The following is a 14,064-nucleotide window of genomic DNA, read 5'->3' on the forward strand; positions in this document are numbered from 1 at the left end:
TTTTAACCTGATCCTAGTTATGTTGCTTGCTTTCTGTGCATTTTTAATATGGATTAAGTTTCTTCTTCAAATCAAAATTGCCATCTGATCTAAGTATCATAACAATTAGGAGGCAAAAACTGACCAAAAATCTCAAATTAGTAAATGAGGTACCATATTAGTACTGTACTCTGAGTTTTAGGTACAAGTATGCCCCCCAAAAAATGTTTTTAATTTAATTTAACCTTAATGTAATAGCCTGTTATTCTTGGACTAGAAAATGATAGAGGTGTCCAAAATGGAATAATCCCCTATCTTCTCTAACATGCTTCTTTCCCCCAAAATGACTACAGGTAAACATTTATTGCAATCTTGAACAAAGAAAGATCATAATATATTAAAATACAGTTTTGAGGTTAGTATTAAAGAATGTCAAATAACAAAATCATCTTTGCGACCATTCCCCAGGAGGAATCAATGGGACTCCTCTCAGAGACAGTATGGAAAAACTTCTGAATAGAAGAGAGTAATCTCAACTGAGTAAGAGAAGAGAGTGCTTATTTCCCTTTTAATTGAATCAAAGGAACTTTCTAGGACAAATTCACTTCTGGGAATTGAGGAAAAAATTACCCTTCTGATGAGTCACTAACTCATTCACTTCAGAGGTGGGCAAGGCATTGTTCTTGTTGAGAGTAAGTCTTTGTTCTAAACTTTGGTTGCCATCTTTAATATATTTCCCTAAGAAAGATCTTTTATCTTTGATCTGACCAACTTCTGAGGAGAAAGTATATAAAGAACATTTTTAGACCAAAGGAATATTATTTAATATTTCAAAAGAAGTTTTAAAAAAAGGTTTCAATACATTTCCACAAGGGAGCTTGGACTTACCATTTCCTTCTTATCTTCCTGGAAGTGAACATCCACAAACATTTTTCCAGCAACATAAGGAAGGGCACTTTCAATGAAGTTTACACATTTATCCCACTGAGGTAACAAAATTGTAGTCCCTTGGATTACCTGTTGAAAATAAACATAGACATCCCTTTGAAAAAGCTACAGATTAGAATAATGGCATTCACCATATTTAAAAAAAAAAAAGTAGGATCTCCAAGACACAATAAACTCCTAGAATATAGACAAATTACATGACTTTTCTTGTTGATATTTTCAAAGATGCCCCTTAGGACCAGGAAGTACTTCAAATCTCTTTTTAAGTTAAAAAAAAAAAAAAAAAGTTTTGGGATCTCATTTTAAGAATTAAGTTTTGTGGATTTTTTTGGTATTTTCTTAACTAATACCACAGCTTCAGCTGGCCATCCAAGTTATTCTGATCAGCTAAATCACTCTGCCAATAATTTTATATCATTGATTTTTTTTTAATGTTTTGCTTCCTTTACAAAGTTTGCAAATTTGGGGTCCTTGAATGAAGTACCAGGTAACTAGATGGCGTTGCCTTTGAAAGCCAGAAGCACTGATAGGTTGTAATGTTTCCTGAGACAAACAGGGAAAGACACTGATAGGATCAGCTCAGAACTCACAGTCCCACCCCTTTAAAGGTCTTGAGAAACCCTACCTTACTGTATCCAATCAGAAAGCTAAGATGTCAAACCCCCAAAGTTAAATTTCACCTATAAATTTATAGAAAGAAAGAAATAAACTCAAGGCTTATAAATTTATGGAAATAAAATAAATTTGTAGATTGTCAGGACCTTATCACATTAGTCTTTCCCTGGCATAGCCTCTGAAAGTGCTAGGTCACCTTCACTCCTCAGATATGATCTTTCTTCAAGTCCAAAGTGTCAGTAGCAGTATGGCAGCCAAAAGAACTAATATTGCCTGAGATTGTATAATAGCTCCCAGAGCAATGGAAATGTCAAATTCACTGTGCTCTGCCCTGGTAAGCCTTGAGCTTGTGTCCATTTCTAGGAATCAAAATTTAGAAAGGATATTGACAAGACAGAGTGAATCCAGAATTGGAGTAAATGATCATTTATAATTCCAATTTCCACTGAACCTGTGGTGGTGAAGGGATTAGAAACTAAAATTAATGTTACCTGACTGAAGGAACTAGAAATATTTAGCTTGAAGAAGAAACTATTTAGGGAGATAACGATAATTATTTTCAATATTTGAAAGACTGTTGTACAGAAAAGGTTTGGACTTCTTCTGCTTAGTCTTATATGACAGTAATAAGTCCAATGAGGAAAAGTCATAGAAAATTGCATTTTATTTCAATTTAAAGGAAAGTGCCCTAAAAAATGAAAACTATAGTTGGAATATCTTACTGTGGTAAACACTGAGTTATTCATAACAATGATAATCATAGTTATCAAGAATTGTCTAGGTTCACAAAGTGCTTTCCAACACATAGAAAGGTAAGGTTTATTTACAAAGTGCTTTCCCCACAAACCACTGAGCCTAGTATTACAGAAATGGTATCATCCTTACTTTGCAAAAGAATAAACTGAGGTCCTGGGAAGTTAAATGGCATGCTTACAGTTATAAAGCAAGGGAGAATCAATTGTAGGATTTGACCACTTACTGACAATTCTTTTAGATCACATCAAAAAACAAGATTAGAGAATGCCATTCTAGAAGTTTATCATCACTATAGGTGGACCCCTGCCAAATCAGGAGTCAGAAAGATTCATTGTCCTGAATTCAAATCTGGCCTTAGACACTTACTAGTTGTGTGACCGTAGTTAGTCACTAAACCTTGTTTTACCTCAATTTTCTCATTTGTTCAATGAACTGGAAAAGAAAATAGCAAACCACACCAATATTTTTGTCAAGAAAATCTCAAATGGGGTCACAGATAAATAAGACACAATTGAAAATGGCTTAACAGCAAAAATCATCACTTTGTCATTTTTTCCCCAGACAGAAAGAAAGTTTGCCCCAAAAATACAGAAATATAGACAGACAGGCAGCCATACACATGTATGTATGTGCATTATCCAGTCTCTAGTCTTCTACTCTGAATTGATACAACAGAAACTGTATTTCTCAATTTGGGTTAATCCTGTTGAAAATCAGCAAACTCCTTACATCATAAATAATTATAAGGGAAAGCAGTAAGTTGCACAGGCAATTTCTAGAATATCTTCCTCATTCTAAACTACTTTGATTCAATAGAAGCTTCAAGCTCGTTAGTGGGTATAATAAGAATCATAGAAGGTTAGAAATCATCTAGCCCAGAACCTTTATGTTAAAGAGAAGAAAATGTGGATCCAGAAAGACAAAATTACTTGCTCAAAGTTACATAATGAGGCAATGGCAAAGGTAGCATTTTAATTCAAGCCCTGTCTCCTTACCTCTCCACTATTTTGTGCTGTATGAATATGGAAATATACTTTATAGTTACCTCACAATCAAAATCAAATTGGTTGCTGTTCAGTTATTTTTCAATTGACTCTCTATGATCCCATTTAGGGTTTTCTTAGCAAACATATTAGAATGGTTTGCCATTCTCTTCTCCAGCTCATTTTACAGATGAGGAAACTGAGGCAAACAGGATTAAGTGACTTGCTCAGGGTCACACAGTTAGTTTCTGAGGCTGGATTTAAACTTAGAAAGATGAATTTCTGATTCTATGCCCAGCATTCTATCCACTGAGTTGCCTACCTGCTTATATTCCAAATATGGTTTCACTCTATTTAAAACAGCAAATCTGGCAGAAAAACATTAAAAAAAAATTCTTCACAAAGCAATCATTTTTCTATGAAGAGATGTGTGATCCTTTAAATCACCCACTAAAAAGAATTCTCCTTTCTTTGGTCTCTATTCTCCCTCCAAAATAATAATAATAATAATATTTAGCATTCACTAGGTGGCTAGAAGAAGTGATATAAGGATACTCTCAAAGTATCTCTTAAGAACTTTGGAACTGATTTATGATATGGGAGACAGTGACAGAGGACCACCCAGCATATCATGTGTTCTTTAGAGAAGGTGCTGTGCTCCATGAGCAAAGCAAAACTGAATTAGCTAAGAAGAAATACAAGATGCACAAAAGTTAGAAAATATACCCCAAATGTTCATAGGGACTATTTGTATTGGTCTGATCAGTCACAGTAGGACACACTGTAATTCTATTCTAACACAGTGATGTCATTGTAGTCCTCTTTAACAACAAAGGACAACAACCAATCTCCCTCAAACAATCAATATTTATTAAGCACTTACTTTTGCTAAGCACTGAGGATTCAAGTACAAAACAAAAATAGTCCCTATCCTCAAAGACCTTACAATTTAAATCTCTTCTTTAAAATTGTCATTACCATTCCAAGCTTCTGACACATCAATAGAACAAATCAATAACTATTAAATCAGATTAAGATTTTATATGTCGGTAGACACATGTAGCAGGTATGCTTTGCAAAAATTAAAACGGTCTCTATTTTATTCAATCTATTATGTGTAGCACATATCTATATTTTCTTTACAGGTGATCATGTAGGGAAACAGGATTGTGTTAAGTATCACTATGCACTTGATGATTTATTTGGATATCCACTTTTGATTAAAGGCTTTGGTACAAATGATCTTTGGCCCTTGCTGGAGTGACTTTGTGTATGTCAGCTTCAGTTACTGTATCTATAAAACTTGGATAACAATGCTTATATTCCATTTGTGTTACTACTTTCACAGAGGAGTTTAGAAAAAGCACTTTATAAACATTAATGTTTATTATTATGTAAATGATATTTAATCTTCTTATTTTACTTAGAAGCACAGCAAAGTGGAGAAAGAAATGGATTCCAAGTAAGGAAGATGTGAGTTCAAATTTCACTTCTGACCCATACCACGCATGTATATACCATGCATGTTATTTATCACATCACTTCTTGATGTTTATCCTTTGTTTGAAGAAGACCAGTGACATCATAGAGTCAGAGATTGTGTGGTGTATTCTGCTGTGGCTGATCAGTCCAATATGAGTTTGGAAGGCAAAACCACAGATTAAGCATATTGAGAATGAAAGTGGCTCTGAATTTGCAATTCACATTTCTTTGTATCATTTAATCTGTGTCAAGCAACTTTCTACGAATAGGCTATAGACAGGTTATATTCTGTACTGCCTCAAATATTTACGAACTATATGACCCTGGACAACACACTTAATCTATTTGCCTCAGTTTCCTTATCTATAAATGGGGATAATAAAAGCATCTACCTCTCAAAGTTGTGGTGAGGATCAAATGAGATCATAATTATACAGCATTTAGCACAGTGCCTGGCACATAGTAAGCCCTATATAAATTTTACTTATTATTATTATTATTGTTATTATTACTGAAGGAGAAGTTTATTGACATATTATAGAAATATAATATTTTTGTGAGAAAATGTCCAAGATGGCAAAAGACTGGATTTGTTTATTGTTTAATCCAAGATGTGCAGGATACAAAGCAGGTGCTGACCCCAGAAACCTTCCAGTTCTAATAGGTAGCATGCCTTGCTTCCACAAAAGAATTGTGTATTTTATTTGAAAGTACCTCTCTGTTAACATGTGAGGATCAATCAGCTTAATTTCCTTAGCTTCCCTGTCTCTAAACTTGAATTCTTATATAAAATGTAACTAACAGAGTCTTAGGCAAGTTGGTCCCCTATTTTGTGTATCCTCTCTGCTGGACAAATTTAAAAATTCAGAATTGGGATCCCTAATGGTTGATTCCAGAAGTTCTAAAATCTACTAGGATTATGACAATGAGTAAGTTTCCAAAGTCTCAGGATCAAAATGAGTGGGACTAGCTTATAACAGATCAACCAGTTCAGGTGGAATAGTTGCCCCTAACTCCAATCTAGATGTTAAAACTGAGGGCTCTGGATGTCCAAAAAATTAGCTTTAGTTCAAGGAATTCTTTAAGTGTATTTATTTTTGGATTGTTGCTAGTTTTTTGTTTGGTTGGTTGGTTGAATTTGGAGGGGAGGATTTGGGGAGAGAGTGGTATGTGTGTATGTGTGTATTAAGGCAGTCAAGGTTGAGTGATTTGCACAAGGTCACACAGATAGTTAATTTCTGAAGCCAGATTTGAATTCAGGTCCTCCTGACTCCAATGCTCCACTATCTACCCAGCCCCACCTTTTCTTTTTGGTGTTTTGCTTTGTTTAATTTTATTTTTCATAGTTAACAGTTGGTGCTTAATCTCTGTGAGCTCTTTTTGTATTTTTAGAGTTAACAGTTGGTGTAATAACCTCTATAGCTCTTTGATAATTTACTTCCAAAGTTTGAGAGATTTAAGAAACCACTGAGTGTCCTCTCCTTATTTATCAGGAAATAACAGACCTGGAGAGTTAAACTAGAAAGTAGAAAGTGGCACAGGATGCTCTCAATCTATTCTCTTCTGACTCCAGAACCAGGGTTATTCTCAAGGGCCCATGTTTGAAGGACATGGAAATAAATACAAAGTTATATCAAGAGGTCAAAAATAATAGTGTGTGAATGTTGAAAAAATGTAGGATACTTTTCAAGTACCCTTGAAAAGCTATCCTTGGAAAGAAGTCAGGGAGTCTAAGAAGTAGGGATGGAAGGGAAATATGGGCAAAAAATTGAGTGAGGACAACAAGGCAAAAGGTAGATAAAATACATAAAAACAACCTCAATCTGAAATGGGATTATAGATCTGTAGTTTGAAGAGACTTTAGTAGTCATCCAGGCCAATCCCCTCATTTTAGAAATGAAAAAACCTATAACTGATATGGTATAACTGAAGGAGAGGGGAAATAAGGTCTGAGGAAGGGAAGGTCATTCATTGCCAACCAGGAGCAGGATGATTGATGGATAAGACAGTCATCATAGAAGAGGTAGAAGGGGAGGGAGGATGTCAACTATCCAAGAGTTGGAAGAAGGGATTCCAGGAATAGAGAATGTCTGAGCAAAGTCAGTGAGTTGAGAAAATGAGAAAGTAAGTAGTTGTTCAATTTAAAATGTTTAGGAACTTTAATAGCAAGTTAAGGAACTTGGTCAGAAGATCATCATAGGCAGAGAAATAGACAGAACTTAGAAGTTGGCTATTCTTTCTATGGATGAGAAAACTGAGGCCAGAGAAGTTAATTAACTTGCCACCAGGTTCAAAGGCCTTTTGACTCCAGATGCACTGATTCCTTTTTCACTCTGTCTCTAGGAAATGAGGAGTGAATGAGTTTGACAATTTGGGGAGAGGTGAAGAGACAGTAAAAGGGAGATAATGTCCTTAAATTCATCTTTGCCAGTGACAACAGAGTACATTGGATAGATGTGGAGCTAGGCATATAATTAGGAGGATATTGCATAGGAAAACCAGAAGTAATGAAAAACTGAATTGACCTAGAAGTAGTGGGAATAAGGCAAGCTATAGAGATATCAAGACTTTCTGGTTCTGAAGAAAGAAGAGAAGGAAGAAGTAGTAGAAGGAATGGGCTAAAGTAGGAAGAAATAAACCCATCTTAGGGAAACTAAGGGAGGGAAGATGATTAAAAAATGACTTAGTTGTGTCCACTGCTCCAAGACTGATCTGACAATGTCTCAAAGCCATTTATTTAAATTGGATCTAGTAAGGGAAGGAAATGCTCCTGTCATTCTTCAAAACTTTTCTTCCTCTGTCTCATAACTCAAACTTCTGACTCAAGAAACAAACCCCAAACTATCTGCAAATTAGTAACCTTCTTGGATCGCACAGTTAACCCTTGTTAACCCAAGGGCTCAATAAGCATTGCTACAATCTGTTGAAATTTAATTCTTTCTCTCTCTCCTCTCTCCTCTCTCCTTTCTCCTCTTTCCTCTCTCCTCTCTCTCTTCTCTCTCTCCTCTCTCTCCCTTTCTCTCTGTATTTTTCTCTTCAACCATCCCCTGACTATTAAGTATAAACCATCTGAATTGTCTTAGAAAGAGTCTGAAGATTGCCTGACCAGATGAGATTGCAGATACTAAGACCATTTTTCAAGGTAAATTTCTAAGCATTCAAACTCTACTGCAGAGAATGCAATTCCAATAGATTGACTACATTGTCTGAATGCCAAATGTACTCTTGCCTAAAAGACAATTTTACAGAGAAATCATACAAGTCAAAATGCTCACATGAGGATCAGAAGTGATGCAAGGACATTCTCAAGGTCTCTCTGAAGATTTTTGGAATCAATTGCATGAAATGGGAGATGCTAGCTAAGGACCATACAGCACAGCATGCCTGCATCAAAGAAGACACTGTATTCTACATTGAAGCAGAATTGCAATATCTGAACTATACTGAAATATACAGATTAAGAGACATCTCCACTCCAAATGTTCATAAGGAATATTTGTGCCCAACCTATGGTAGAGCTTTCCAAGCTTATATTGGTCTGATCAGCTACAGTCAGACACATGATGTCATCTTTGTCCTCTTCAAGAAAGGACAACAACTAACCAAATGTAAACCAGAAACGTAATCTGTGACTATACACCAGTGGCCACTCTGATATCCTGGTGGACAAGATATGATTCAGGATTCAAAAACAAAGACTGACAGTTGAATTTCATGATCCTCCCCAGAAAGAGACTCCTTTTGCTGATAATTGTGTCTTGTCTTTTATTGGTACCCATTTAGTAGATTAAATGACCTGGACAAATCCAACATCAATTCTACATGTAATTATTCACTCAGGATGACTATAAAGGGAAGGAACTCTGGAGAAATATACTTAAGGCTAAGTATGATTGATTTAGTCCTACAACAAGGTGTTAATTCAGTGGAATTGATAAAACAATGGTTATGTAGTTTAGCATAGTGATTAATAGTTCTCTAGCTCAGTATTGATTGATTTAATCCTAAAACAAGGTGTCAACTAAGTAGTAGTAAGATAATGATTCTCTAGTTTACATGCACATTTAGTACTTAGTATAGTTCTACAAGTTGACACCTATTCTACAAGACTGACATCTATGATGATGCATTTGTATTAGAGTATTTAAACTGAGGACAAAGTCAGCCACAGAGAATTCCATCTTTGGTCAGCCTGCTGGTGGTTCTCCTGCCTCCTGCACTTTGAGAAAGAAAACTTGACCAGCCTCTGGTTCCTCTCCTGACTCCTGCATTCCTCCACTGAAACCAAGACCCATTCCAGAGGGCCTCCAGAAAGCTAACCCAGCCTCAGGCGAAGGAGACAGACTGTGAAAGAGATAATAACAGACTGAGGAGATAATAACTTTGGACTTTATTCCTGACTATCCTTGTGGTGATTATTCTGCTAAGAGGAAGGCCCTCCAGAAAGCTAACCAGGACATTACAGATGATCCCCCATAGGCTAATAAGGGAAGCTTAAACATGTATTAGTTAAATGAACTTATCCAGAATTTAGGCATTCACTAAATGAATATATCCTAAAGAAGAGATCTTCTTTCTCCCTTTCTGCCTTCTTCCTCTAAGCTTCTCTGCATAATCTGTCTTGTGTCATATCTAGTATTGTTTGTAGATTTTTCTTTCTTATAATGGGTTGATCAAGCTCTAAAATGTCCCCAGGGATAACCAAAGACAAGATGGTCCACACATTGTGAAATATATTTTGCATTTGCATTTTTATACCAGAGAAGACCCCACTTTGAAGTTCCTGGAGGAAGGTTCCTTTGAATTACAAAAATTAGTCCATCTGAAAGGAACAATCAAGATCAATTACCCTCGCCAAAAGAATAATTCTTTTCTCTGGTATTAGGAAGCATCTAAAAAGAAAATTCCATTTATTGGTCAGCTGCAAGAAAAAGGAAGAGACCTAAGGAAGAGATTGAAAGAAATGACTAGTTTGAAAACTAGTTGAGGCCAGTTGAAAAATAAACACTATTGACAGTTGCCACCGAAGGCACTGAGGCACTTGCTCTGATAACCCAGAGCCTTTTCCAAGGGCCCCAGCTCCTTCCCACTCTATATTCCTGGAGGACCTCTTGGATATGTGGTCAGGACCATGGACAGCAAACTCTATCTCAGATCCCTCCAAAAGTAGAGACTTTAAAAACTACAACACATAAAGGAATCCCAGACCCCTTCTAAATCCATCTAGGAGTTCCAGCTCCCTCATAATGTTACAGGTTAGATGAAAGAAATTCAAGGAAGCAAGTAGGGAGGACATATAGGTATTTTTTTCCATTGTGCCTTTAAGAGAATTACCACAGGATAGATACCAACCATCTTCTAACGATATTGTTGAGAAAGGATTTATGAAACTTACTAGAGGACAAATCAGGATGGCCCAAAGAAATTCCCCCAAACCCTAATCAAGTCATGGGACTTCATATTAAGCTAATTAGGAATCTCAAAAAAAAATGTTCCCTCAGAAAATAGATTAGAGTGATACAGTTCCCTCTGTAACCAACAGAAGGATAAACACTTTAGGGATTATTACTCCTAGTTTCAGAGATGTCCAAGAGAACCTAGGGAAGAAAGGTCCTGATTAACATATACATCCACTCTTGAAGAAGTATTACAAGCCATCTTTGTTTTGTTTTGTTTTTTTAACAAGTTAAGTTTAAAATGAAAAAGAGGGAAGTACAGCAGGCAGTCTTCAGAATCTTTCTAAGACAATTCAGATAGTTTATACTTAACAATTATGGGGGTTGAAAGGAGAAATACAGCAAGAGAAAGAAAGGGGAGGGAGGAAGAGAACTTCTTGACTTGAACATTAGGATATCAAATTTCCCCATCTTCTTATGCCCCTGTTCCCCATTCCTCCTGATAAGAATTCTGTGGGATTCTCTTGGCACTGTACAGTTGTGAAAAAGGAATGATCAATGACTTTACTAACTACCTTGATCTCCTCAAGCTCCCCTACTATCTAGAGGAGACCACATTGACCTAGAAACAGAATCAGCCAAGCAGAGTCAAATTGAGCATCTCTTAAGCTATACATATCAGAAATCCTTTGCAATGTCCACTTGCTGAACCCCAACTTCCTTTGCTGTGCCATCCCTAATGATCTAAGGAGTCCCTGGGAACTTTCTATTCCAACCCACTTCCCTGTACTTAGTGGGTATCTTAGGTAATTTCTAACAACAACCCAGTTGGGTGACCAATGACCAAAGTTGAATAGGACTCTATGTCATTACCCACCACCCCTAACTTGTGTTTTTTTGTCTTTATAAATCTTGCTGCCTAAATCCACCCCATTCCATGCATGTCTGCCTGCCTGAGAAGAATAAACCTTATTCTGTTTGTTTTTCTTGGATCCAGTCCTGGGAAAAAGTTGACACTAACTTTTAGGAAAAGTGACTCTTTAGGCTTCCTATGTCCAAGGGGACTCCACCATCATTCACATAAAAAGCACTTGCCTTGCTCCTCTCAGAAATAGTGCCTTTTATTCCAAAAAGCAGGGGGGAAAATGTATTAGAATTGTTCTCCAAGAGTCTCTTATCACTGGGGTTATAGCAAGGAGTAGATCCCTTTGCAGCACTTTATTTTACCTTTCCCAAAACTAAGAAGCTTATGCCAGAGAAAAAGGAAGTCTATTGCTTAGTTCAAGATTTGTAACTTCATTCTTTTGTAACCCTTTGCATCCCATGGTACTCTATGCATTGAAAATTCTTAGTTTTGTTCCCCTGTGCATCCTATTTTTTTCAGTTATTGATTTATGCTTTGCCTTTTTTGCTATCCCCCACCACCCAGATATCCAGGTTTTGTTTTTCTTTAAAAAGCTAAGGCATATATAGTCCAAGACATTGCCAATTTATAACCACCCCAAAATAAGAAAGAATTATGAACCTTTTGGGGGAAGGCCAGCCACTGCCACTGTGTATCAGAAAAAAACTTACCACTACAGAGATCCCAAATTACCGGCTCCCATGGTCTCCAGAGGCACAGGAGACACTGAAACTCTTTCCTTGCTACTCCTCCCCTAGGGATCTCCAAATATAACAAGCCTTTCATGTTCTTTTTTTTTTTCACGAAAAACAAGGATCTCCCTCAGGAGTTTAGACTGTAGCTTACTACAGTCTTCTATCTTGACTCAGTAGCCAGGGTCTCCTTACACTGGCTGCAGTCCTGGTAGAGGAAATCCAACCTTTTTTTAATTTATGGAATAAAACAAGCATTTCTATGATATAATATAATAAAAATGTAATTGTACATGAAACTGCAAATCTATTATGTGCTACGTTTTAAATACATAATAAAGTCATCATGTAATATTTTTCCTTTTTTTCTTCCTTCCCCAACCCCACCCTAGAAATGGCTACCATCACACATAAATAGTTGTATGTGAATATATATATGCACACACACATATACGTATATGTATGTGTATAATATATATTTAATTATGTTTTATTTTAATTTTATTATTTAAAATTATTCCATATTTAAAATTGAACAAGGAAACTTTCCTAACTTAAAAAGACCAAAGTCTCCCACTGCACCAAGGCAATCTCTAATCGTTCTGATCTATATCTGACCACTGGATCCAAATGGTTCCAGAGGAGAAAGTGAGGCTGGTGACCTTGTACAGCCCTTCCTCACCCAAATCTAATTTACTTGTATGTCATGGCATCACCTCCCTGATGTCTTGGTCATCTTTGAGAACAAAAGACAAACAACATCAATATTTAAAATTATATTTTACAATTTGTTCATATATGTATATATCATATATATAATTATTCTATATATACTTCTATTTATCAGTTCTTTCTCTAGATAAGAATGACTGAACAAATAAGTCATCTTGACTATTATAAATACCCAAATTAACTATTAAGTCTCATCTTTGGTCTTGGAAACTCCCCTCTGGTGCAATTCCTACATGATACTTGGCAGCTTTTACTACATGAGACTACCCAATACCTCTCTTACCTAGGCTCTATCAACTCTAACCCTCTGCCCCCATCTCGGGCAGAGCCTCTCACCAAAATAAAACTCTCACTACATCTTATTTGATGTTGGCTCCTGCCACTACTTACTACTACACAATGAATGATTTTAGCTACCTTTGGAAACTCCAAGGTTTTTTTAATGGCAGCTGGAATGCCTATCTGCAATGCTGCGTTTTGATTCCTTCTTAGAAGCCATACAACTCCCTTCCTCCCTTGCTATTTGCAAATGCCAGGCTCATACACCCTCAGCTGACTTTTTCAGCCAAGAATATGCTCAGCACTGACCATGCAGTCCAGAGGCACTTTTCTCTGATCATTTCTTTTTTCAGTTCCTTGTTTCACTGTTTCTGTGATTTCTGGACCTCTTCCATATCTTTGGGGCCATCTAGTGACTGCCCAGGCAACCATATAAGCAACTTGGAAGAAGCTTGGTTTGGCTCCTGATGACATTAGTATCTTGGTCTCCAAACAAGACCACAAAATGATTCCCATGGTTTCACCACTCCTGGAATCCCCCAAAAATAATCCCTGTGAAGCATGCAAACCAAAAAGAGTAATGGAGGAAATCCTAAGGGATTGAGAAGCCCCTGGGCTCATACTATTGGATTAATTAATCTGTCAACAATACCCTATTTGCATGCAGTACTATCCAGTGATTAGAATTAAGACAGCTCCAGGAACTCATCCCCTGCTTTGGGGACCTTTTGTTAATATCCAGATGAACTTTGAATTGCTTCCTAGGGAAGTTATAATGGACATACTGGACATGTTCTCTGGATAGACAGAACCTTTCCATGCAGCAAGACTGATGCAAGTATTGTCATAAAGAAATTGTTCATGGAACTCATCCCCAGGTTTGAAGTCCCACTAATCACAGACTCAGACAGGGAGACATATCTCTCCAATAGAAAAGAGCCTGAGCATATAGAAGAAGCTATATTATGAATACCACCCTGATTCTTCAGGAAAATATGAAAAAGAAAAACCAGGACTTAAATAACTAGCTGAAATATGTTAAGAAACAGGGCTCAGTTAAATCAAGGCTCTAACACTGATCCTTTTACTAGACTAGAATCTGGCCAACAATATTATCTTTCCATGAAGTCCTCTTTGGAAAGCCCTTAATAATGCTCCAGGCCTACTGTAGCTCCAGGCCTACTGTACATAGTTTGGTAGTTGATGATGACTCTATTAACTTACTTCTCTGCTTTCCAGGTAGCTTTCAAGTACTTCATCAGCCCCATCACAACTATCTTACCACAGCCACTCACAGA

The 14,064-nt window shown here is 36.7% G+C and overlaps 1 protein-coding gene across 1 annotated transcript in view; it reads right to left on the minus strand.

Annotated features, from left to right (window-relative positions):
- Window positions 1-14,064, minus strand: part of PHEX (phosphate regulating endopeptidase homolog X-linked) — a 259,922-nt gene that overhangs the window by 136,591 nt on the left and 109,267 nt on the right. Inside the window, exon 11 of the mRNA XM_003763504.2 lies at window positions 868-996. Coding sequence (XP_003763552.1) covers window positions 868-996 — 129 coding nt within the window. The remainder of the gene's footprint in view (window positions 1-867; window positions 997-14,064) is intronic.

This window comes from Sarcophilus harrisii, chromosome 3, assembly GCF_902635505.1.
Source record: "Sarcophilus harrisii chromosome 3, mSarHar1.11, whole genome shotgun sequence".
NCBI lineage: Eukaryota > Metazoa > Chordata > Mammalia > Dasyuromorphia > Dasyuridae > Sarcophilus > Sarcophilus harrisii.